This window comes from Dendrobates tinctorius, unplaced genomic scaffold, assembly GCF_039654945.1.
Source record: "Dendrobates tinctorius isolate UK_male_01 unplaced genomic scaffold, ASM3965494v1 ptg000143l, whole genome shotgun sequence".
Lineage (NCBI taxonomy): Eukaryota > Metazoa > Chordata > Amphibia > Anura > Dendrobatidae > Dendrobates > Dendrobates tinctorius.
In genome coordinates this window covers 24,457,031-24,482,546 of record NW_027361810.1, presented here as the reverse complement: position 1 = coordinate 24,482,546, position 25,516 = coordinate 24,457,031, and the positions used below count along the sequence as shown (strand labels likewise).

The window sequence follows — 25,516 nt, the reverse complement described above, 5'->3', positions numbered from 1 at the left end:
CAAAACCCAGTTGAGTCAATCTGATCCTATCGGGGCTTGTGGTTGTCCATCAAGTGCAGGTTCTGACATGGGCATCACTTTAGTTTTTCTCTCAATATAAGGGAACCAAAATATAGAAACATTAGCATAGATAAAACTTTAAAGGGGTGCAGCGGCCAAGTGATATTGTTTTAATTATCAGTTGACTGGCTGAGGATACAGCGCTGAAATGGAAGGAATGGTGCTGGACTGAGTTTTTGGTTTTGTTTTTTTCTTGAGCGGTGGGGTAGTTTACTTTTTGTACAAGGGGCTGTTCAATATTGAACAACCCCTATACATTTTTCACAGAAGCGGGAAGAACCTACAAACTCCATTCTGATACTGGTTGGCTCAATGTTATAATCTAGGTATTGGAAATAAAAATGTGAACCAGTAACCCACTTGGCTACGTTCCTTTTTGGATTTCATACTAAATTTTCATAAAATTTTGTATAAAATGCCCCTTCTATCCAATAGGTCTGATTTCCTACAGGACCTCTGCCTGACATTTGAAGATCTTTTTTCTGTAAAACCAAAAAAAAAAAAATTAAAATTTTAACCACTTGCATAACTCTTATTTATGGTTTGTGGCAATGGTCCTCAACCTGTGGTTCCCGAAACTCCAAATCCAAGTTTGGTCACTAGTTGGACACCACTGTTCTACTCCTCGGAACTACGTAATGTTTCGAAACTTGTTTCTACGCTTATCAACTCCCTTCCGCCTAAGTGATATCATGCCCAGAGTATGTCATTCAACAGATCGGCTCTTAAAAGAAGTTGTAGTGAAACAAATGAACCATGCAAAAGTTTAGCTCTCCAAGAACATTACATTCCTGGTGGAGCGTGCTACGATGGGTATTTCACACCAGCTGGGGAGCTGCAATGTCAGAGCCTGCTACATGTAAAATTCCACAGTCACAGCCAACACTGTGTGAAATTATGATGGGGGATTTATATACTGAAGCTCCTGGAACAACATGTACTCGTACGACAGTTTTTTTTTGTTTTTTTTTAATATTTTTTGGAAACTGTAATAATCTTCTGTCACTTGTTTAATGTAATTTGAAGTAGAACAGAGCAAACACTTGGGGAATGTTCCCGGGTGAGATCACCAGGATCTTCTTGCTATAGTTTTCTTGATGGAGGCTTCATGCTTTTGCTTTTGTCTATACAAAGTTGTATTTCAAGACCAGACGGCTTCCAAGTGCTTGTATCCTCCCACTGCTTTATTTCATGTGGCTAGGAAAGCTCAAGCCCACCTATATTGTCAGTCAAGTTAAAGGGGTTTCCCACTTATTGAAAATTTTCAGCCAAAGAGGGGGAGGTATAAATCCAAAAATTTGTATTTGCATATCAGCCGGAAATTCAATTTTGCAAGTCAAATGTGCCCTGATTACCATTACAAAAACTTTGTTGTGGTCTGAGGTCTCCTGACCCCAAAGCATAATGCACGGGTGGGTCAGACGGGAGTTAATGTATTGTATATTTTTTATCATGCTCACCTCCACCCTTACCTTTTCCTTTCGCTGCCGCTCACCACCTGTACTCCACTGGCTTCCCAAGGTACCCACTCTGCTCCGGCGCTGGTCTCTTATGCACTCTTTGCTGGCATTTCTGGGCACCAGCTTGGCCTCGACCCAAATTATTACGTCCTGATATATGAAGTCCCACATATGAAGGCGTGTGGAGGTGGGTCGCCCTCGCACACCCAGGGCAGCGGGGTACTCGGTACCGGGCCGGTGTCAAGGCGGGAATGTGTCACAGCAGCGGTGACCCGGTCCGTGGCCCTGGGCGCCCAATATCTATGGCGGTGATGTTAATGGTGTTAAAGTTTATTAGAATAGTTTGTGATGCCACCCGTGGTGTTTGGCAAGTAAGATAGTAAGCCAACACTGCATACAGATCCGCTGGGACTGATGGTGTGGTGCAGCAGAGATGGTATAGCTCCCCACAGGAGGAGCTGTAGTCCCAGGGCAGTGTAGGTGCAATGGATGAGGAGAGGCGCAGAATGGTATGGAGGCTGGTACCCAGGTGTAGTGGTGCGGGAATAACTGGAGGGCACCAGGGTATGCGGTTCCAAAGCTTTACTCACTGTTTGCAGTTCACACAACTGCCTGCCTCTGTACCGTGTTCTCCAGGTCAGGGCTCCAGCCAACCTCCAGGCAGGATAGAATCCTCCCTTCCACACTCCGCCAACATGTACCTTACTGAACAACTCCTCCAATGCGCCTTTAGGTGCGAATCACTCCAGTACTTAGTTACCCTGGAATGCCTCTCTCTAGGTGTTCTTAGTTTTTACTTGTATGACAGACAGCTGTAGCCTGCTTCGGGGACTCCTCACTGCGTCCCGGCTCTCTATTCAGTTGCTGTTGTGTCCCAAGTCTATGATGGGAGCAAGGCGTTAGTGGCTCACTACTCCTCCGGTGTCTGTTGCCGGACATAAAGATCTAATCAACCTCGGGGACCGGGCCCCGGCCTTTGCGCTCTCTGGACTGGAAGGGTTCTCTCTCTTTCTCAACCTGCTTCCCACCGTCCTTCTATTCTCCTTCGTTCCGTTCTGTTCTATCTCTCTTATGGAAGGTTAGGTTATCAATATTATCAGTCTCTTTCTCTGGTCTTTCTCGTGCCAGCAGCCCAGATCAATGGGACCTGCTGCAGCACGTCCCTCAGACACCCATCTTCTCTCTCCTCTAACCAACTAACCACTAACTCTCACTCTTCCCACTCTTTTATATCTAACTCCACCCGCCTCCCCAGCACCTCTCGTGTTACCACAGGGACCACAAAAGGCAGCCTATGACCTTTCCAGCATAAAGCATGGATGGGTCCCTGCTGAACTATCCTGTGTGTGGGGTGCAGGTGTTGGAATGCGGAAAGGAGTTCCCACCCTACCTGGATGGTGGGGCACTACACCTTAGGAGAAGGTGCGGTACCTCTGTTGCGACTGAAGCCTCAGGGGCGTCACAGAGGCCTAGCCAATGCTGGAAGAGCAGGTGCCTTAGGAAGTCAGAGGATGACATTTGGGGTGCTTTAGAGACAGGTGAGAGGCTAGGGTATGAATGTGATTATTTATTTTTTAAATACCCTTGGCTGCCATTTTGCTGGACTCGCATGTATGAAATTGCTAAATATGCTGATCAGCAAGCAGTCATGAATTTTGAGAAATTGTAAACAAACTAAATTAGTATACAAGCTATTCTCTAATCCTTAGTATAGAGCATAACTGACACATTACTGACACGATGACTTGGTTCTTGTGCCACAGCTCGGGGTCTCCTGCTGGTTTGTCCTGCAGAAATCGCTAGCATCAGAATGAAAAATTTAGACATCGCTGTAGCATCGGTCTTTGTTTACTGTGCAGAAGTGTTGGCATCCCCGACTACCCGTATGACTGCTGCAGAGGGAGAACACTGAGGACACTGACTGGCTGCAGTGGTCACTTGGGTAGTGGAGGACATAATCACTGTAGGACGGAACAACGGAGCGGATCGGTGGCACTGCAGAATCCGATGTCCTATGTTATTCATTATTTTATGCAATTCAATCATTTTAAATGTACTTGCTGGCTAGGCAAATCTTTTATATTATTATTTATTTTCTTTAAATAATTAAAATTTTAAATAATTCAAACATGCCGTATTTGGGAGTAGTTGGAAACAGGGACATTGAATGTGCACTATTGCCACTGATTGTACTTCGAAACTATTCATTCTTGTTATTTTCTTATTATAGTTATTGCACCTTTTTATACATGTGAATTATTCTTTTTTTTCTTTCTAAAGCTTTGGCAACTTGAAAAATTCATTACGGATCTTTTCATTACCCGTTACAGTAACATAAATGTTCTTTCCTCTTCTCAGGTTCTCCATATTATGACAACGTCCGTCCACTCTCTTATCCAGATTCCGATGCTGTCTTAATATGTTTTGACATCAGTCGCCCCGAGACACTTGATAGTGTTCTCAAGAAGGTAAGCGTACTTTTTTTTAACCGCCTGTGTGTATGTATATATGTGTGTGTGTGTGTGTTTATATATATTATATTTTTGTACTTCAACGTCAACATAGCAGTGCGCATGCGCCGGATGTCGCCATGATCCCTATGGCGAACTGCTATCTTGACATTGGAGTACAATTCTTCAATAAAATGGTGCCAGAGTCAAAGCGTGCGCATCCAGTGCCGTATTGTTGAAGACAATACTTGATATATAGTGCCACCATATATATATATATATATATATATATTATGGTGGAGGCATCCTTCTGTCTGAAGCCAGGATGAGTAGATATGTAATATATTTTTATGCACTCCCAACCCTTTTTTTTTTTTTTTTAGGGGCTTTCCTCTGTGTACAGCCCCTGCCATGTCAATTCATTCTTGGGCAGATAAGCCGCTGCCAGATGAGTTTTGGCAGCAGCTTGCTCTGTTCTCCCGGTAGGAATCACATGAATATTCGGCTGAGGGAGTCAGTAGAGAGAGAGCAGTCTGCTGAACAAGTGTTAGACCAAAACTTATGTAAGGTGTATGTGCGTGCAACTTATGCGATTCCTTCTCTTCACATGTTCGTCAGCTTGTCACTGCCCTGGCGGGCATGTTTGAGATGAGTGTCATTCTTGTATGTTTATGTAACTGCACTTTACTAGAAGTTGCCTCTTACTCATTCCTTGAACTTCTGTAGGAAATTGTTTAATTGTCATTCTTGATGTGTGTTTTTTTTTCTTTTTGTATTGTAAGAAATTCTGAACTATCTAAAATGTCATCAGTCAATTGAAAAGAATATTTTACTATTCTGGTGACTTTCATATATAAAAGGAAAAAAACCCAAACATTTTATTTAAAAGGCAACACGTAATCTAGAATTCCTTATTATTTATTCATAATATTATTATGCTTTTAAAAAATTTAATTAATATTTTCAAAATATCCTCTTCTTTTAGTGGAAAGGTGAAATTCAGGAATTTTGTCCCAACACCAAAATGTTGCTAGTTGGATGCAAATCTGATCTGCGCACAGACCTCACGACGCTGGTGGAATTGTCCAATCACAGGCAGACGCCGGTATCTTACGATCAGGTGCGTTTTTATATATGGCTCTTACTGTTTTATGTATATTTTAGAAATTTGTTGTGGATTTGATTTCTAGATTTATTTTCTTTTAGTATGTGTGTTTGTGGGTTTCATTTTTTTTTTCCTAACTAAGCCGGGTTTCCCTGTTCCCACGAGATGGCTAATTTTAGATAATGCTTCTCGACTAATTACATGCTCTCTGCCTTCTGTATGTAGTAGTTAAGATTTATCACAATATGTTATCTAAATCCATTAGGCCTTCCTATAAGTCAGGCCTGATGAAGGTCTTATGCTGTGCAATTATCATCTGGCTGGATTCACGGGTTTAGCTTTGTACAATTTGAAGAAGAAATTCTGGAATGTGACTTGGAATTGAGGCCGCGGCACATGTGAATGTTATATAACGAGAAAATTATATAAGTGCCATCTATGAGTAAGGGCAACAGCTCGTTCCTGCATTGTCATTTTCTCAGAAAACATTTATTAGCATTCTTGTGAACACTAATGTATACTAGGAAACCGTCATCTGACTTACAATATTACATGCAACATATTTGTCAACTTTGGTGATGTCAAAATATTATGTCGTCCTAATGAATTGCTGCTACTCGCCATTTTCTTTCTACAACTTTAATATTTTTCTTGACTGTAATATTTACTTTCACACATTTTGACTATCTGATAAACATTTGGCCATCTTAGAAAAAACAGCAACTCATTATTGGCAGTACATAAAAAACCCAATCACGGAGCTTTTCCAAAAATTGTGCAAAATTGTTCAAAAGTGGTAAAATTTAACCCAAATTTTAAATTTACATGCATTTGGGAGTGTATTTATAATGTATGATGTAATCGGTATCCAACCTGCCACTCCAGCCTTGTTTTTTAACCCCAAAAAAACAAAAAAATTGTTCCACCGATCAGTAACTTATCACTGGTCAACCCCTTTAAGTGTTTAGAAGTGGCTAGGATGACTAATCTCAAAATGTTTCTAGGAGATTTAGCAACTCCGTGCAAATTAGATGAACCCACCAATTTTAGGCGAAACCAGATGACCTTCCGATATACATGGGGCCTCTTGACTCTTTCCCCAACAGATGATTTTGGAGGAACGAAAGAACCGATAGTTGTAGTTTCAGTGCCTCATCCTTTCTTTTTTTTCTTGGGGAGATGTCCAGCTTCCATGGGGTGTGGTAGTGACTCTTCTCTCTCCTTTGAAAACATGCATGCTTGGCCAACACTCTCATGTGTATGACCCAGCTTTAGACCTCTTCATGATTCCATTATTACCTTAATAAATATTTGGTAGTAGTCCCGTTTCCTCACTTTTTTGTTTTTGTTTCCACAGGGTGCAAACATGGCCAAGCAAATTGGAGCAGCCACCTATATAGAATGTTCGGCCCTTCAGTCTGAGAACAGTGTAAGGGACATTTTTCATGTCGCAACTCTGGCATGTGTAAATAAATCTAATAAAAACCTGAAAAGGAATAAAACGCAGAGAACCACAAAAAGAATTTCACACATGCCAAGCAGACCAGAACTGACCTCAGTGTCCACAGACTTGAGAAAGGACAAAGCCAAGAGTTGCAGTGTAATGTGATGAGGTTCTTAGTTGATGGAGTTAAATGAAGATTTTGGTTGAATACTCAATGAAGGTCACTGCCAAAGGGTTAGACACTATACTGTTGGTAAACCAGAGCCGTTAAGGATTTTCTTCAAATTCGATTTGGTACGCAACGACGAAGCATGTTGATCGAACAGAAGAAGAAAGTTGGACACTTTGGAAAGAAGTTACACCAAAAAAATATGAAGCGATTGGAAGTGTGTTGATGGATTAAAGAACATTTTTATCATCTCTAAAAAAAAAAAAAAGCTGAATCTCTCAAATTTCAGTTCCATATATCTATTGCCATTTATTACCCAAAAAGTTCTCTTTGAGTACTCTTGTTGACTTTCGTTCTGGGGTTTGCACTCTTCTACACAAGGATCGATTGCAATGCTCTACAGAAGGAAAAAAAATTATTTTGGAACCTTTACCCCTCCCCACTTCCAGCTTTTCAAAGTTCTATAATCTTCTTGCACAGCTATGTAGACCTAGGTAGTTCATGGTACTTTAAAAAGCTAGATCATAAAAAGTCATATTTTTTTTATTATAATTTGTAATTTTCAAAAATTAAATAAGAGGATGTGATAAGCTGATATTTCAACTGGGAAGGAACCGGGAATCGAAACGCGTGAATTCCATTTTGTACAAATGATTTTTGAAAGTGCTTAGATGTTAGAGGGTCGGCGACTTGAAGAATCACAGGTCTTTGAAAGTTAACATATTAGAAGTTGACTTAACTATGATCTGATTTTATACTTTTCCTTTTTTTTCTTTCACATTCACGTGTTTTGTTTTTTTTTTAAGATTCTTGCCAGCCATAATATTTGAGCATTCTTCAAAGGAGCTTAAACTCCCTTTAGTTGTTAAGGATGCAGATGAAAATATAGAGACGGCCGTGTCGGAATTCTTAGTCTTCTAAGCCTTTCTTGGGAGGTCCTTTTCACGTAAACGAAAAAAATTCAGCTAGTGCATATCTTGCAAACTGTTGCTTGTTTGAATGCAAGCATTTTCTCCATTAATGGCTTCATTATTTGAAGCACAGATCTGTGTTATGACCATTAAACACTCTTGTATCATGTGTAGACAAGCACTGTCACATCTGTACAACAGCACGAAGAAACCCAACGTTCCAGACATCTTCCCAGAGGTTAGTCCTCTACTGGAATGTTCAATGATGGATCCTACTCCTGTCCTTCTCCGCTAGGCTCCACTTATTAAACACCGCAGTACACTTTCCATACGACGTGCTTTGGGCAGTATTACAGCAAAATAGCTAGCAAGTGCTTACTCTGTATTCTAAATATCGTAACAACCAAGATTGGTTATATCAATCTTAAAACTGGACGTTTCTTTTTTCTTTCTTTGTTCAATGTCCGTCACTCTGTGTATGTTTTGATTTGTAATGTTTCTGCAGTATTTATTACATTATTTTTTTCCCCCTTTATGTAATAAAGGCTTCATTAAGGTCACTGTTTCTGGCTGTCCATCTGTATTGGAAAGGTCCTACTGAAACAAGCTGAGACTATGAGTTGAGACGTCAATGATCGTCTGTAATTTATAATAGAACCTGACTGGGAGGGTTCAGTTTTCGAGCAGGGCAACCAAAGGGGAAATCAAGAATTGCTTCGAATCGATAGGCTGTATATGAAATGCACAGATCTGCTTGGTCCTCATCACTGTGACTTCACTCCGTAACATTACAGGGTCTACACTTCATAGTTGAGTTACTGTGGTTCCTTCCGGGTCTCAGTAATATGGTTCACAGTTGGTGGCTCCAATTATGGGACTGCGCTGTTATCGGTCAGCTCTTAACAGCAAACCGTTAGAGGGCAATGGGACTGAATTAAAAACCCGAATTTGAAGATTAAAAGTGGTTTGAATGGGCCATCAGTGTCAGATCGGTGGGGGGTGCGACCCCCTGCACCTCTGCCGATCATCTGTGCCCCGGTGTCTGCCAGAACTACTGTTACAGAGCTGTGTAGACTGAATAGTGGCTGTGGCCGGGTACTGCACACTCGCCACCTATTCAAATTAATAGGGTGGTGGATGTGTAGTACCTGACAACGGCCACTATTCCGCCACAAGAGCTGTGCTGTGCACCTCCATAACGGAGTTGTTCTGGCCAACGCCGAAACAGCTGATCGGTGGAAGTGTCGGGTGCGCACCCCCATCCCCACCGATCAGATATTGATGCATTCTCAGGATAGGCAATCAGTGTTATAGACAAGTGTCTTAATACATTCACTTATCCTCATCCAAACATAACTAATGTATCACAGCTCATTGTGTTGGTGTCAAGATCATTTATCATCTCTGGGTAGACCAGCACTATGGCCTAATTTACACAACACTTCCATTAAGAAATCATGGCGGGAAAACACATCTATCATTATTTCTAGACTAGCATCTCTCCTACGATAAGGGATGACTGTAAAAGATGGCACAGAACAATAAGCAAGCCGCATAATAGGAAAATAATGGTGCGCTTATGAGCCTGCAATGTATCATAAGACGGGTGGAACTCATTAGTTGGGCCCTAATTGAGTTATGGAAATCGCACAAGTGAACATTGCTCATGAGGCGGATTGGCACATTCAGCAAGATTAACAATGCCCGGGGTCAGCACCGAGAGACCAGACTGAATATTCATGCTTCATGTTTTCCGATGAATAAATAGTCATAGAAGAATCATTTTTGTGGTGGTAGTTTAACATTTCTTTATGGATTTTACTGGCGTATATCAGATATTATTGTCACGTACAAGGTTCCGTACAGACAGAAAATGCTTCAGTATCTTTTCTTTATCCAGTATCTTTCATCATCCATTTTCTTAAAGGGCAGTTCCAGTCACAATTCCGTTTTTTTTTTTTATGTCAGCGACGCAATGCTACGCTAAATGCAAAGAACATTCCAAGTGCAGTGAAAAATTGCAAAAAAGTGCAATTTCACAAGTATTTTTTTTTTTTAACCCTTTTCAATGTATGGTAAAACTGACCTGGCACTATGGTTCCTCAGGTCAGTACGAGTACGCAGATATCAAACATCATGTATAGTTGTTGTGTTAATTTTTCTTTTTTTTTTTTTTTTTTTACACCAATGATCTCTTTTGCTATTTTCCGAGCCATGTAATGTTCTCACTTTTCAGGATCTGGGGTTATGTGAGGAGACATATTTTATATTAATTTTTTTTTTTTTTTTTTTGCACCCTGAGCTGACATTTTTACTGATACCATTTTGATTGCCAGTTATGTTTCAGCGACCAAAAAAAAATTCATTTTTTTTCTCGTCATGCTGTTTACCAATCAGATTAATTTATTTTATATTTTGTTTTAAAAAAAATTGAGCTTTACTGAACCACATCGGGTGCCGCACTGAGCTTCCGCTGCTGGCAGTGTCTTTTATTGTCGCACCAGCAGAGTTGAGCGGCTCTGCCCGAGTAGGCAGCATGAAACGCCCAGATGAGGCAGAAAATCTATATTTTCTATTAGTCATTGGGTTTCCTCTGGGTTCCACCTACACTCCAATCAAATACGGGAAGAACCTAAACACTCCTTTCAGATTTAGTTCTTGATGGCCCCGTACTGCAATGCCACCATGCTGCCATATTATACTATTGGTGTAAGAGAGACATTGTCAATAGCTAATTATTGATGAATATAACTATCACAATGTAATGTTCTTCCATTAAACAAATGATGGTAAACGGGGGCCTTTTTTTCCTAGTTTTTGGTCCTTGTTTAGTGGTGGCCTGAGAAGTAATGTCCTCTGCTGCAGTCGTTACAAGGACAGAGCTTTGGATCTCCTCCAGTATCCATGGGATAAAATGCTAATATGGTTTTTAGCAGCTGGCATCAGTGGTGTCACTTAAATTATTAATCACATTACATAATTATAAATGTGGATGAAAACGTGACGGGAACAAGTCGGATGATGGATCAATGAAATCTCCGGGAAGAAGGACGCAAAGTATATTCAGAAAATGTGAACATTTTAGATATAACCCTTTTCGTTTCTGGGGTCTGACGATAATAAATTGCAAGGTGGAAATTTCCTCTGTGGCGTATATAAGATAAAAAGAGATAAAAAAAAACCCAGCTCATTCAGGCTCTAGGCGCGTAGAAGTATGGAATCCCACTTGTAGAGCGAATGTAGAAAAAATCCAGCTTCTTAAATTGCAAAATTTATTGAAGGAATGGATAAAAAAAAATAAAATCAATGCATGGTATTAACATGGGCAGCAACGCGTTTCTAACACACAAAGCGTTCTTTATCAGAGCTATATACAGAATGGTTGCAGGACATTTGAGTAACCAAGCAGCAATGGGCGTGCAACGCACGATCACGTGATCACCACATAAAACCAAGAAAGTTGGAAAATAAAAACATTGGACAAAAATAGTAATAAGTGAAAACAAAAAAATCAGGACAGGGCTTCTAGTAACGTGGATTATCTAAATAATGAAACAGGAGATCGATCTATTTGGGTTACACTTGTCCAGGCTATACATCCAATATGCCTCACAATCGCGCAGTCGCCTCTTGGAGTTGTAAGTATTCTCTCTATCTCAAACACCTGAAGTGACAAGGTCTCGCCGTTATAATGTTGAATGAAATACCGACATGTACGACTACTATCAGATGTATTATAGATGTCAGTCAAATGTTCAGAGATGCGTTTTTTTAATTTCCGTCTTGTGCTACTCCCACACATTTTATCACACAAAGAACATTTGATAATGTACAGTATACCGCATTTTCACTGTTACAATTACGGTAATATAGTGTTTGATGTCAGAACACTGACCCGTCCGTGTTAAGAGTAATTTTTTGTTACATATGCAGGTCGACACGTTCTGCAACGATTGTCGCCACGTTTATAGAATCCTTTACAATTCAGCAAAGTGTGACGATGTCTCCTGGATCTGTACATATATAACTTATATAAGCCTGTGTAGCCGAGAGAGGTAGTCTGTTACACAGCAAGAAGACCTAAAAGGGGATGTCCAGCAAATTAAATGTGTTTAAAATGCAAGTTGATAACATTTACTAACACATTTTCATGTGCTCTTACCTTCAGCGTTAACATGCCGTAATATTAGCAGTTTGGCCGGGGTCACACTAACCGACGCAAAATACGGTCCGTAGTTTACAGGCGTAATACAGATGAATGGCCCCTAAATAGTGCTCCGTATGTCATCCGTAAGCATGGTGTGGTTGCGTATTTTGCGCATGTCAGCATCCGTATGGCAAGATTTTCTCGCCGCCTTGCAAAATGGACATATAATGGAGCCCTATGACAGGGTTTCTAACAGAAACGAAATAATAGATATAGGCACATAGAATGCATATATATATATACACACACAAGTCATTGAGATAAACATATATATATTTATATTTCACAGAGTTCTTCATAGCAGAATTGCCACTAATTAAATTGCCGGCTTCTATCAAATCATTCCCCAACCCGACATGAAATGACACATGGTTTACATTCAGTAAAGCATTTCATTTCATGTTTTTTTATATGCCCCTGACTAATAATTAGATGAGGGTTTGTGTGCAAAATTTGGGAGTTGTAGTTGTTATTTTAAGGGGTTAATTCGTTTTTAAAAAATGCGTGGGCTTCTCATTGCCCTGTAGCGGTGGCGAATGGGTTACTCTAACAAGGGGTTAATGTCACCTTACAATCGAATGGTGACATTAACCCTTTGTTAGATTAACCCACTCGCCACCAATATAGGGCAATGGGAAGCCTACGCATATTTTAACAAAGAATTAACCCCTTAAAATAACAACTACAACTCCCAAATTTTGCACACCATCCCTCATCTAATTATTAGTCAGGGACATATAAAAAAACATGAAATAAAATGCTTTACTGAATGTAAACCATGTGTCATTTCATGTCGGGTTGGGGAATTATTTGATAGAAGCTGGCAATTTAATTAGCGGCTATTCTGCTATGAAGAACTCTGTGAAATATAAATATATATGTTTGTCACAATGACATGTATATATAAATATATATATATATATATACTGTATGTATATATCTATTCTTTCGTTTCTTTATTAAACCTGTCAGTGTGAGTTTACTGTATCGCGCACTGAATTGTCGGCTTTTCTAAAAGACACCGGGTGCGTATTTCTCGCAAGTCACATGTGTGGTCCATGTGTAATCTGTATTTTTTGCGCACCCATAGACTTGCATTGGCGTATTACGGGCGTAGTACGCTGACAATCGCAGCATGCTGCGATTGGCACGGACCGTAGAATACGCCCGAGAAATATACGGCTGTTGGGAGAAAACCCATAGAGAATAATTTGTCCGTGTGTAATGCGTGCTTTTAACGCCTCTCACTCGTCCGTATTTCTCGCCAGTGTGACCCCGGCCTTAAGGAAAAAACTGATGAAGCTTGTGGTTGGAGATACGTGGCGCTATCACTGCAGGGAAGTAAAAAAGATCATCGGGACGTGCCGTGTCGGCCACGTTGGAACCACTGGTTTTGTTCCATAGGAGAGCATCACTTTCACAATATTTTTAATATTACATATTGTATATAGACCAGGGGTTGCCAACCTGTAGCTTGGGAGCCACATGTGGCTCGCGGTCCCATGAATAGTGGCTCACGACTGTCTGCCAGCTTGGTGTGTTAGCTCCAGGTCTAGCAAACAGGTATGAAGAGAGCTCAAAATGGTGAATTTTGTGAGTGGCCCTGCACAGAAGATCTGGATGCACATATACTGTCTTGGGGTTTAGAGATGTTTTAGGTATGGTATGTTGGAGGATGGTAGTATCTGTTAGAGGGGGCGCTCAAAGCTGGATGTGACAGAGTGTTAAGAGTGCTTGATGGGAGAATACTGAATGGGGGGGATGGTGCAATACCTGGATCTCAGTGTACTTCTTTGAAGTAATATCTGTGGAAAAGCTTTAGTTATGATTATACCTGTAATGGGGGCTTTGGTTGACACTACTTTGAGGGGGGTGGGAGCTGGGTGTGACTCGCGACCCTCTCTCAGTGCTGAATGTGGCTCGCGACCCTCTCTCTAAGGTGAATGTGGCTCTCAAGGTCAGAAAGGTTGGGGACCACTGGTATAAACTATCAAGTGATCAAAGGTTAAAGTCCCCTATAGGTACAAATTAAAAAGCAAAATAAAAACAAAAAGATAAGTTTAAATCACTCCCCTTTTTCCAAAACGTCAACAGCAAAATGCAAAAAAAATAAAACAGAAAACACATATTCGGTAAAATATAATAAAAATAGCTAAAAATATAATAAAATAGCTAAACATTTATCTCATAAAGTAAATGCAGAAATAAAACCAATAGAATTGCTGTTTGTTTTTTTTTGGTCAGTGCATGTCCACTAAAAAGAGGCAATTAAAAGCAATCAAAATATTAGATTAATAAAGACTGCAAAAAAAAACAAGTTTTCATGCAGCACAATTGACAGAATCGTGTCTGAGAAAATAGCCAAACAAGCTTTTTATGCAAAATTCTGAATTTTTTTAACCGCTAACCTATGAAAAAAACTATAAAAATTTGGTATTGCTGTATTATTGCCAGGTCATTTTTACTGCACACTTAGCGCTGTAAGCTCAAAAAAACATTGGTGCATTCTTTTTATTATCTTTTAACCTCTCTTGGAATTTTCTCCCTTTTCTTCAGTATATTAAATGGTAAAGCGAATGACATCATTCAAAAATAAAACGCGTCCCGCCAAAAAAAAATAAATAAAAAATGCTGCTACGCCTACAGAAAAAAAAGTTATCGCTTTTGGGAATAGAAGTGGAAAAAAACGAATGCACGAAAACGTGTTCGCTGCTTAAAGGGTTATGAATACTTTCATTATATGTATCTTTAAAACTACTCTATATGATATTCTACAGAGCTGTCCCCCTTTTTGACATTGACCATGCACAGAAGAAGCAGAGCTAAGTTTGCCATGATGTCACTCACAACATGGGTGTTACTTCTGGGCTTCCAGAGAATTCATATAATGAATAATTCAACACCAAACTGGGCTCTCCCTCTTCTACATCTGTAACTCAGAAGTCAAATTTGAGAAGTTAGAAATCCATTAGTTGCTGCCAAGTGATGCCTCAGCCCGGATGCCTTCAGATGCACATTTTACTTTGCCCATACTAGGTTATTAGTGAAATGATCCAAACAATTGCGCAATGTAAACTGTTGACATAGACAAATATATCTCCTTCTACATCCCCCCAGCTATTGTTTACTGAGGCTTAGATCTCACTCTATAATTACCGCTGAGTGAGTCATATAGAGATGTGCTAAGCCAGAGAGAAGCAGAACTAGCTCCATGAACCGAGGCCGAGTTATCAGAGGAAACCCCAGACGTATGTAGGGGGGCTTCCTTATATGGCATCCTCCAGAATCAATGGTAAACTTCAATGTAAACTTTTTCCATAAGAGGAATGTGGATTCTGTCCCTGGAGATTATCTGTGCTGAAAAGAATAATAAGATTGGCATGAATGTATGTACTGTGCGTATGTGGCGGGCTGGAACGAGACAGAACAAGGAAACAGCCATGAAGTCTGCAAAGGGACATGTTTATCAAATTCTTTCTAACCCTTAGGCCTCATTCACACGTCAGTTTTTTCACGTACGAAAAAAAAACGGTCCAAACTTCATCAGCGATTTCAGTATGAGTTTGGTTCAAGTTCCATGAGGTTTTTTTTTCGTACGCGAAAAAAACCTTTTTCCCATCTTACAGTCTGTGAAAAATGGCATCCGATTTTTTTCATGGACCCACGAGTGCTATCTATGAAAGACATGGATAAAATTCGTACACAAATGTGGTGCCCCTGAGGCTCAGTCGCCACAGAGGTACTGTACCTTCGCCTAAGGTGTAGTGCCCCACCACCTAGGTAAGTTGGGAACTCCTTTCCACACTCCAACACCTGCACCCCACACACAGGATAGTTCAGCAGGACCACATTGCGGCTCCATGCTTAGAGGGTAGCAGAGCACCTTTCGTGGGTCCTTGCTTCGTAACACGAGATGTGCTGGGAAGTGGGTGGAGTTGAGATTCATATAAAAGGTTTGGAAGGTTTAGAATTACAGAGGAGTCTGGGGGTTCAGTCTGACAGAAGGTCAGTGAGGAAGGAAGCCACTGGGATCCCTGGAAGAAGGGATGGAGGAAGGAGTGCTGCAGCTGCCTCAGTGATCTGAGCCAGCTGGCACGGGAAAGGAACAGAAGGAGAAAGACGTAGAACTGCAACCTAAGCTTTCTTTAGAGAGAGAAGGAACAACGCGGAACGAAGGAGTAGGAGAATAGAGGAGTTGTGGGTTGGAAGAGGAACCCTGCCTATAGGTTCTCAGCTCAAGGCCGGGGCCCGGTCTCCAAGGTTGTATGGACACTTATGGTTCTGCAGCAGACACCGGTGGAGTAGTTGGCTGTAAATGCACTACTCCCATCTAAGACTTGGGGCACAACAGCAACTGAATAGGGAGCCAGGACTACGGAGAAGGGAGTCCCCGAGAGAGGCTACAGCTGTCTGTCATGCAAGTAGAGTTGTTAGGAACACCTGACAGGAGGAACTTCAGAGTACCACGGTACTGGAGCTCTTCACACTAAAAGGTGCAATAGAGGAGTCGTTCAGGAAAGGTACATGTTGGCGGAGTGTTGGAGAGGAGAATCCTGACTTGCCCGGGAGGTTGATTGAGTCTCTGCCCCGGAGGACACGGCGCGGAGGCAGGTACCAGTGTGTACCACGAACTGTGAGTAAAGCTTTGGAACTGCAAGCCCTGGTGTCTTCCATTCATTTGTGCATTAACACCGTCAGCACCGCTACATCTGATACCAGCATTCCTCACACCGCCTGCGCCTATACACTGCCCTGGGGTTTCAGCTTCACCTGTGGGGAGCTACACCATCTATGCTGCAACACACCATCAGCCCCAGAGGATCTGCACGCAGCGTTGGCTTAACATCTTGCTTGCCAAACACCACAGGTAGCGTCACAAACTATTCCATTCCACTAACTACATCTCCCCATTACTTGGGCGCCCAGGGCCACGGACCGGGTCACCGCTGCTGTGACACATCCCCCTGACACCGGCCCGGTACCGAGTACCCCACAGCCCTGGGAGGGCGACCCACAAACACAAAAGATGGACGTCTGAATGAGTCCTTACAGTGCAGACATTTAGGCACAGATACATCTTTGTATTTTTCTAGACATAATTGGCCCAATTCATTACTGCATTTGCACTTTTTTTTCTAGCTTTCGGTATTTTTCGCCCTTTTTTCATAAGCATTAAGCATCTAGTTCTTGCCTTTTTTGCGCTTTTTTAATATGTATTTTATATGCATTTTCCTGTTTATGTTCAACATATAGTCATGGCCAAAAGTATTGACACCCCTGCAATTCTGTCAGATAATACTCAGTTTCTTCCTGAAAATGATTGCAAACACAAATTCTTTGGTATTATTATCTTCATTTAATTTGTCTTAAATGAAAAAACACAAAAAGAATTGTCCTAAAGCCAAATTGGATATAATTCCACACCAAACATAAAAAAGAGGGTGGACAAAAGTATTGGCACTGTGCGAAAAATCATGTGATGCTTCTCTAATTTGTGTAATTAACAGCACCTGTAACTTACCTGTGGCACCTAACAGGTGTTGGCAATAACTAAATCACACTTGCAGCCAGTTGACATGGATTAAAGTTGACTCAACCTCTGTCCTGTGTCCTTGTGTGTACCACATTGAGCATGGAGAAAAGAAAGAAGACCAAAGAACTGTCTGAGGACTTGAGAAACCAAATTGTGAGGAAGCATGAGCAATCTCAAGGCTACAAGTCCATCTCCAAAGACCTGAATGTTCCTGTGTCTACCGTGCGCAGCGTCATCAAGAAGTTTAAAGCCCATGGCACTGTGGCTAACCACCCTAGATGTGGCCGGAAAAGAAAAATTGACAAGAGATTTCAACGTAAGATTGTGCGGATGTTGGATAAAGAACCTCCACTAACATCCAAACAAGTTCAAGCTGCCCTGCAGTCCGAGGGTACAACGGTGTCAACCCGTACTATCCGTCGGCATCTGAATGAAAAGGGACTGTATGGTAGGAGACCCAGGAAGACTCCACTTCTTACCCTGAGACATAAAAAAGCCAGGCTGGAGTTTGCCAAAACTTACCTGAAAAAGCCTAAAACATTTTGGAAGAATGTTCTTTGGTCAGATGAGACAAAAGTAGAGCTTTTAGGGCAAAAGCATCAACATAGAGTTTACAGGAGAAAAAAGAGGCATTCAAAGAAAAGTACACGGTCCCTACAGTCAAACATGGCGGAGGTTCCCTGATGTTTTGGGGTTGCTTTGCTGCCTCTGGCACTGGACTGCTTGACCGTGTGCATGGCATTATGAAGTCAGAAGACTACCAACAAATTTTGCAGCATAATTTAGGGCCCAGTGTGAGAAAGCTGGGTCTCCCTCAGAGGTCATGGGTCTTCCAGCAGCACAATGACCCAAAACACACTTCAAAAAGCACTAGAAAATGGTTTGAGAGAAAGCACTGGAGACTTCTAAGGTGGCCAGCGATGAGTCCAGACCTGAATCCCATAGAACACCTGTGGAGAGATCTAAAAATGGCAGTTTGGAGAAGGCACCCTTCAAATATCAGGGACCTGGAGTAGTTTGCCAAAGAAGAATGGTCTAAAATTCCAGCAGAGCATTGTAAGAAACTCATTGATGGTTACCGGAAGTGGTTGGTCGCAGTTATTTTGGCTAAAGGTTGTGCAACCAAGTATTAGGCTGAGGGTGCCAATACTTTTGTCCGGCCCATTTTTGGAGTTTTGTGTGAAATGATCAATGTTTTGCTTTTTGCTTCATTCTCTTTTGTGTTTTTTCATTTAAGACAAATTAAATGAAGATAATAATACCAAAGAATTTGTGTTTGCAATCATTTTCAGGAAGAAACTGAATATTATCTGACAGAATTGCAGGGGTGTCAATACTTTTGGCCATGACTGTAGTGACCCAGACTTGGGTTTTCTAGATGTTTTCCGGCTGATTCATCCAATTACAATTTTTTTATAAGTTGCAAAACTTTTGCAGAAATCTATTACAGTCCCTCACACTTTAAAGGGAATCTGTAACCCCATTTTTGGCCTATAAGCTGCGGCCACCGCCATCAGGAGCTTATCTACAGCATTCTGTAATGTAATGTCAGAGAGGTCCGGCGCCTGCGCACTGCAGTACTTTACTCTGCCCTCAACAGGGCAGATATAGTACGCCTGCGCAGGAGCCACGGGAGAAGTAAGAAGGAGGACGTCATCTCTAGAAGATGGGAGGGGCCGGACTGGACCGCGACACCCATCGGACCGGACCGGATCCCCGGGTGAGTATTATCTAACGTGTTTTTCTTATCTTTCAGGTTACATCGGGGGCTTATCTACAGTATTACAGAATGCTGTAGATAAGCCCCTGATGTCGGTAGCCGCAGCTTATAGGCCAAAAATGGGGTGTCAGATTCCCTTTAAATATTTGTGCAAATTTTTGCCGAAAGTTGCAACTTTTTTCCCTAAAGATTCACCAAAGAGGTTAAAGACAAAAATGAAGAATTTTTTTTTATAGTTTGTGTAAATGATGCGTACTATTTTGAAGAATTCTAAACCAATAAATTGGAACAAATACCACTAGACACAAATAAAGAAAAGTGGATTAAAAACATAAAAAAACGCAAATGATGAATCGGCCCAAAGTGTTTTGCAAACTGTTTCGGTGTCATAAAGCTACAACTCCTAGCATAGTCTACCATAGTGTAAATCACTTTTATGATGTAAAATGTCCACTTTTCTCTACAAACCCATCTGTATGTAGTACACAGCCGCTATTATTTAGCCCACATTCTATGTATTAGTAGCGGCCCCTGTGAGTAGATTCGTGTTAAAGTTCAGCCACTTTCCTATGACCATTATGCCTCTCCAGGCTCGTCGTAGACTTCTCTCTCTCCCCAGAGCCATGAAATATACACTTAAACAATCCTCAAGAATTATACTTTTTTCCCCGATGATTCTGCGGACTACTGAAGAGGTCAGGACAAATTGCGAAACCTTCTCTAGATCTAATCACAGAGGGGATGGCCGCCTGACCCACGAAAACATCCGAAGTATATTCTACAGATGGATGTAGCAATGAAGATTTTATTATTTGGCATAAATCATTGTGGTATCAGCAATGTGTTATTTTTGCAGTTTTACACAGGACTGCAGGCAAAGCAACATCAACATGAAGAAAACCTGCAAAAACAGAAGCTTTAGAAACTTGGACTAAATGTATCAAATTTGTCAAATTTTATACACTTTATAAGAAAATTTGGCAAGTTCAGATATACATTAAAAAAGCTGACAGCGGCAAATATCGTACATGTCATGCATATACGTTCCGCCAGTGGTGGACGCCTTGATTTCAATTTGGATATATCAATGGCCATGAGCCAGCTGGGAACAGCCAGAAAACCCCTTAAAGACACCCATTTGGGGTTGCATTTGATGCATCTTGCCGCACAACAATCCACCAATCCACTTGCAGATCCCTAACGTACAGCATTTAAAGGGGTTATCCACCCCTGAATTTTTGTTCTGGACAAGGATCAAGGATACATACAAATTACCTGAGGACCTTCTAACAGGACTGTCTGGCTCCACCACTACTCTATATATCTCCTTTAACTGCTGGACAGGCACATAACGCTGCAACCAATCACAGGGGTGACCAATGTATCAACACTGGGACCATTGATTGGCTGCAGCAGTTACATACCCATCCGAATGGAAGGGGACATGTGGACAAGGGCCGGGGACTCAGGCATCATTGGAAGAGGAGACATGGGGGATCAGTTATTGCAGTGTTTACTATTTTGATGGAGGCTTGATGCTTTTAAAAAAGGATATTCAGGGATGGAAAACCCCTTTAAATTCAAAGTATTGCATATGACCCACCCAAAGATGAACACAGGCTACACAAACTAATACAGACCCCAAAATAAATGCTGACCCTCGGACCAGATACTCCTCCCCTTAATACAAATCACAGGCCCAACTTCCTCAAATAAAGATCCCCGAGAAGACTCCCCCTTGAAGGGGCTGTCAATGACTGATATATTGATGACCTATCCCAAGAATTGGTGATGATCAGATTTTGGGGGGCCGACATTGGTGATTTGGGGGGCCGACATCCACAAATTGCACAGATCGGCCGTTGTCTGTGGTGATACCTAAGTGTGAGGAGGAGCAGAGGAATGGGGGAAGGTGATCAGAATGACCCCTAGGATAGTTGCCGGCCCTTTTTGGAAGTTCTCCTGAGGCGTCTGCTTGGATTAGGCAAAGTATAACATGTTCATATACGTCAGGAACTTCCCCTTCCATGTAAGAGAGAAGCAAAGATGGCCGCCACTTAGGGCATTATATGTGAGGAGCCAATTCTATATACTGTTTGCATTTGCTCTCCTTTGTCAGAGGAAACTGCTGACATTTTAACCACATTTTCTGTCAGGAAAGCTTCCGCATTTTGCTTCGTACAGGAAACGTGTGATTCCGAGGAACCCTGTCATGGAAATAGAAAATTCCAGGAACTTGTTCTGCACACAATGTTCTGGAGCAGAAACTCCGGTATCCAAGGTGATAGAAAGCCACAACTAAAAAAACATAGGCCGGTATATTATCAGAGTGCGAACTCTGCACAAAAAAACAGAGCCCCAAAAGTAGCGCTAGGGAAAATCTGGAGCAGTCGTCCAAAGAAACCAATCAGGATCCTGCTTTTATTTTCAAATAGGTCTTGGGAAAATGAGAGCTTTCATCTGATTGGTTGCTCTGCTATAGTCATCTGTTGCCCAGCGACTGCTTGCTCATCCACCATGGCAGCATTTTTTATAACCGTCACTATCAGTGACATTTTTATATAAAGAGGCCTTAAATGGCACCATGATCAAATAATGATTAGTAATAATTCTGTCATTGATTTTTTTTCCTCCATTTGCCAATCATAATCACTAGGAAATATGATATGCTATATTCACCTGTATGGTGGTATTATATCAGTGTCAACAGTGCAATAAAATATGTTTATAATATAAAGTATAGCTAATAGAATATGTTACACTAAAATCCAAAATAGATTAGAAACGTCTGTGCTATTTTCCACTGAGGCCTCATGGGTTTTTCTTGTGCTAAAAATTAGAAAAGTCCCCAAGGGAGAAGAAATAACTTTCTGTGGGTCCAAAAGCATGATATAAAGCTCAAATTTGCATCCGAAGCTATATTTCAGATGGTTATTTTTGGGAGGAGAAAAACGCTGCAGAACACAAATGATCTGCTTTGGACTCTGTGACAAACCTAGCTCTGCTGTATTGTTAAATCAGCTGTGTTGTTCTGTTATCAGCTTTGCATTCAACTTCTGCAAACTTAGCTCTGCTACTTCGCTGAGTTAACTCTGCCATTACACTGGTCCAGTCCTACCCTAGGACCTCTAGTGCAACTCAAGTCTTTAGGTCAATATGCCATGCCATGGTGGTGTTAGTACTATCATTATTAGGGAAAACTATGATGCAGATGTGACCAGAGTGTAACTTTACTGTTATGTTTTCCCTGATGAGATGGATCCTCAAAGCCCTTGATCCCGAGGAACAGTTTCTTGGGTCTCTTTTTTTGTGAAAAGTTAAAAAAGCCCCTAAATGGAAAACAAATATGTCTCTTTGGGTCCCTTAGGCTACTTGCACACTTGCGTTATGAGGTGCAGCGCTCGGCCGCCGCTAAGCTCCGCCTCCTGCCGCACCCCCTCCAGTCAGCTCCTCCTATGGGCGCATGATGCTGCATGCGACCTGCGTCCCCTATATTTAGCGTTGGGTACGCAGGCCGTGCGCTGGTATGCTTTTGCGGGCGCATGCACCCTTTTGGCGCTGCGTTGACGTGCGCCAAATGCACCGTGTTGCATTTTGGTGCGCTCGGCGCAGCGCCAAAAGAGCGCATGCGCCCGCAAAAGCATACCAGCGCACGACCTGCGTACCCAATGCTAAATATAGGGGACGCAGGTCGCATGCAGCGTCATGCGCCCATAGGAGGAGCTGACCGGAGGGGGCGCCGCAGGGGGCGGAGCTTAGCGGCGGACGAGCGCTGCACCTCACAACGCAAGTGTGCAAGTAGCCTTAGTGTGACTTCAAACTCATATTTGCATCACATCAGGTGCTGTTGCACATTTTGTCATTCTTAGGAGGAGTAACAGGACTGCTTTGGTGGAACATAGAAATTCTGCATTGGACTCTGTGACAAATTTAGCTCTGCTAATCCAACTCTGTTGTTCCACTGCCAGCTCTGCACTGAGATTCTCTAAACTCGGCTCTGCTACTTTGCTGAGTTAAATCTGTTGCATCACTAATCCAGTCCTGATTGAGGAACTCCTGTGTTATTCATCTCATTAATTCGCTATGGTGGTGTCAGTAAAGACAACTGGTCATTGTCAGTGGGAACCATTCTAAAGAGGAGAACAGAGTATATAATTACTGTTATGTCTCACCTGGGGAGGTGGATCTTTGAAGTATTTGGACCAAATGAGCAGTTTTTATGCAGCGCAGACAGATGATGTTGGTTTAGCAGTGAGATTGAGATGAAATATGAGAATATGTGATGGCAAAACGGCAACATAAAAAGCAAACGGGAATCACAGGATCTAATGAAGCAGAGTAACAGCTATGAGGTACCAGTGTAGCAGAGCTGAGTTACACAGGAGCCTTAAAGCAAGACACGACTAGCAGTGTAACGTTAAGAAGCTGAACTAAGTTTTCAGAAGTTCAATATGGAACTGGCAATGGAACAGCAGAGTTAACTCAGCAATATACTGTAGCAGATTTGAGTGTCACATAATCCAATGCAGAGCTGACAGCAGTCTGGCAGAGTTAATTCATGGATGTAGTAGAGCTTTGTTTGCTGCAGAATCCAATGAAGAGGTGGCAGTGGCACAACAGAATTAACACAGCGATGTAGCAGAGCTTTGTTTGTCACAGAGTCCAATGCAGAGATGGCAAGCTACGGCATAGCTGACTCAGTGATATAACAGATCTGAGTCCAAGGCAAAACCTATTATCTATATCGCAAGCACCTAGTAATGTAGCAGAGCTGGGTTTGTCACAAGTCAAGAGCAGAACTGGACAATGATATAACAAGTTATAAAGTGATGTAGCAATTCCTTTCTGATGGAATATTGAAAGGCTGCAGCCAATCAGCTGTCACGTGACCTCTGGGAGACATGGCTCCTACATCACATGAGTGTCACGAGTCTGGGATGTAAGTATACATTTTTTTTTATTTTGCTCTGCAGACTATTGCTATTAAAAGTAGTGGGAAGTGGGGGGTCTAACAGCTGCGCTCCCCTACAATGATATAAATATGATGGGTACCCTTCTTTTTATAAGAATAGGTGAAAGGAATTAAGCTGAGACTATGTCTTTGATTTCAGGTTTCAGCTCTCTCTCTTCTGGAATGACAAATTTATCCTGTCGACTGTTATTGATGGCCATTGCCGGGACAATAATCCACCTAATCTGATGAAATAGAAGGATGGAAGAACAGCTGAGAATTTCTGTGGTTTAGAAACAACTTTTTGCAACTAGGAGAAATCTACAACGCTTTTAATAAGTAAAATCTGAAATTAGGGAATTATAAATGGCTAGATATTAAATTATTTTTTAAATTTTTTTATTACCAGATAATTAAAGTAATATCCGGTTGAGTTATCAATTTATAACGTAAGGTGCCATAAATAAAATATTGACCTTGGCAGAATTATTGCATCTGACGCGAAGCATGGAACATCCGCATATATTCCAATGCTTCAAACAAATACCTAGAAAAATTGCCATAGCAACCTGGAATGCAGCCTCTAGTGTAAATCTGAGCCGATATCACCATGGAACCCCTCAGCATCATCTCTTCAGGGAGAGCTCAAACGCATCCGCCTAAAAATATAACGCTTCATCCTTGGAGGCCAACACTATATAACGGTACCACGGCTAGAGAACATCCGTGACCTGCGTTAGCGACTTCTGGGAATTTTTCTACAATGCTCTTTACGTACATAAATTGATATTAATGCAACATCAATCCACAATTCTGAGACTATTGTTCTGTTACGTGCACCGATATTCTGAACATCTAGATGTCAAAAGGGAACAGATAAGAGAAAAGCAAGAAGGCATATGGTAGGAGGGTGGGTGGCAACAAGCAAAATGAGGCAGATATGAGCCAGACCCTTGTAACATTTTAGATTGGGCAACCACTGGTGGGAATGCTGAAGAAGACACATATTGGACCTCCAGTAAAGGTTTTTTTTTTTACATATCATGAGACAATTATAGATTAATTAGGGACTGTCCGTCTCTTTTATCTGGTTGACGTTGGCCAAGGTTGAGTTTCTGAAAAATCTGGATGAAAATTAGTATTACATATTGGCATTGAAATGAGTGACTCACCGTGTAATACAGATGGATGGACAACCTGGGCCTACCAGAGCAACCCCAGAACTATGGGGTATGACATATGGAGAGAAGTTGTCTTGGTGAGACAACCCCATTCAAGATCCTTATGGAACTTTAATGTGTACGACTAGAGATGAGCAAATCATTTTGAAGCACAGAACTACGAATTTCAATTTTTTTGGGGGGTAGAATCCAACTTTTTTGCAATTTTATTTGCGTGACTCCAGCAAAATGGTGATGGTTGACCCACATTTTGCTGGATTCTTTTTATGGCTGGGAATAGGGTTAAAAAAAATAGTTCTCTCATCTCACCCCTTGAGTGTCCCAC

General features: G+C 41.5%; 1 protein-coding gene across 1 annotated transcript in view; it reads left to right on the top strand.

Annotated features, from left to right (window-relative positions):
• RND3 (Rho family GTPase 3) overlaps window positions 1–8,159 on the top strand; it is a 28,033-nt gene extending 19,874 nt beyond the window's left edge. The window contains exons 3-5 of the mRNA XM_073545600.1: window positions 3,879–3,988; window positions 4,956–5,090; window positions 6,433–8,159. Coding sequence (XP_073401701.1) covers window positions 3,879–3,988; window positions 4,956–5,090; window positions 6,433–6,684 — 497 coding nt within the window. The 3' untranslated portion in view covers window positions 6,685–8,159. The remainder of the gene's footprint in view (window positions 1–3,878; window positions 3,989–4,955; window positions 5,091–6,432) is intronic.
• Window positions 8,160–25,516: the final 17,357 nt, after the last annotated feature.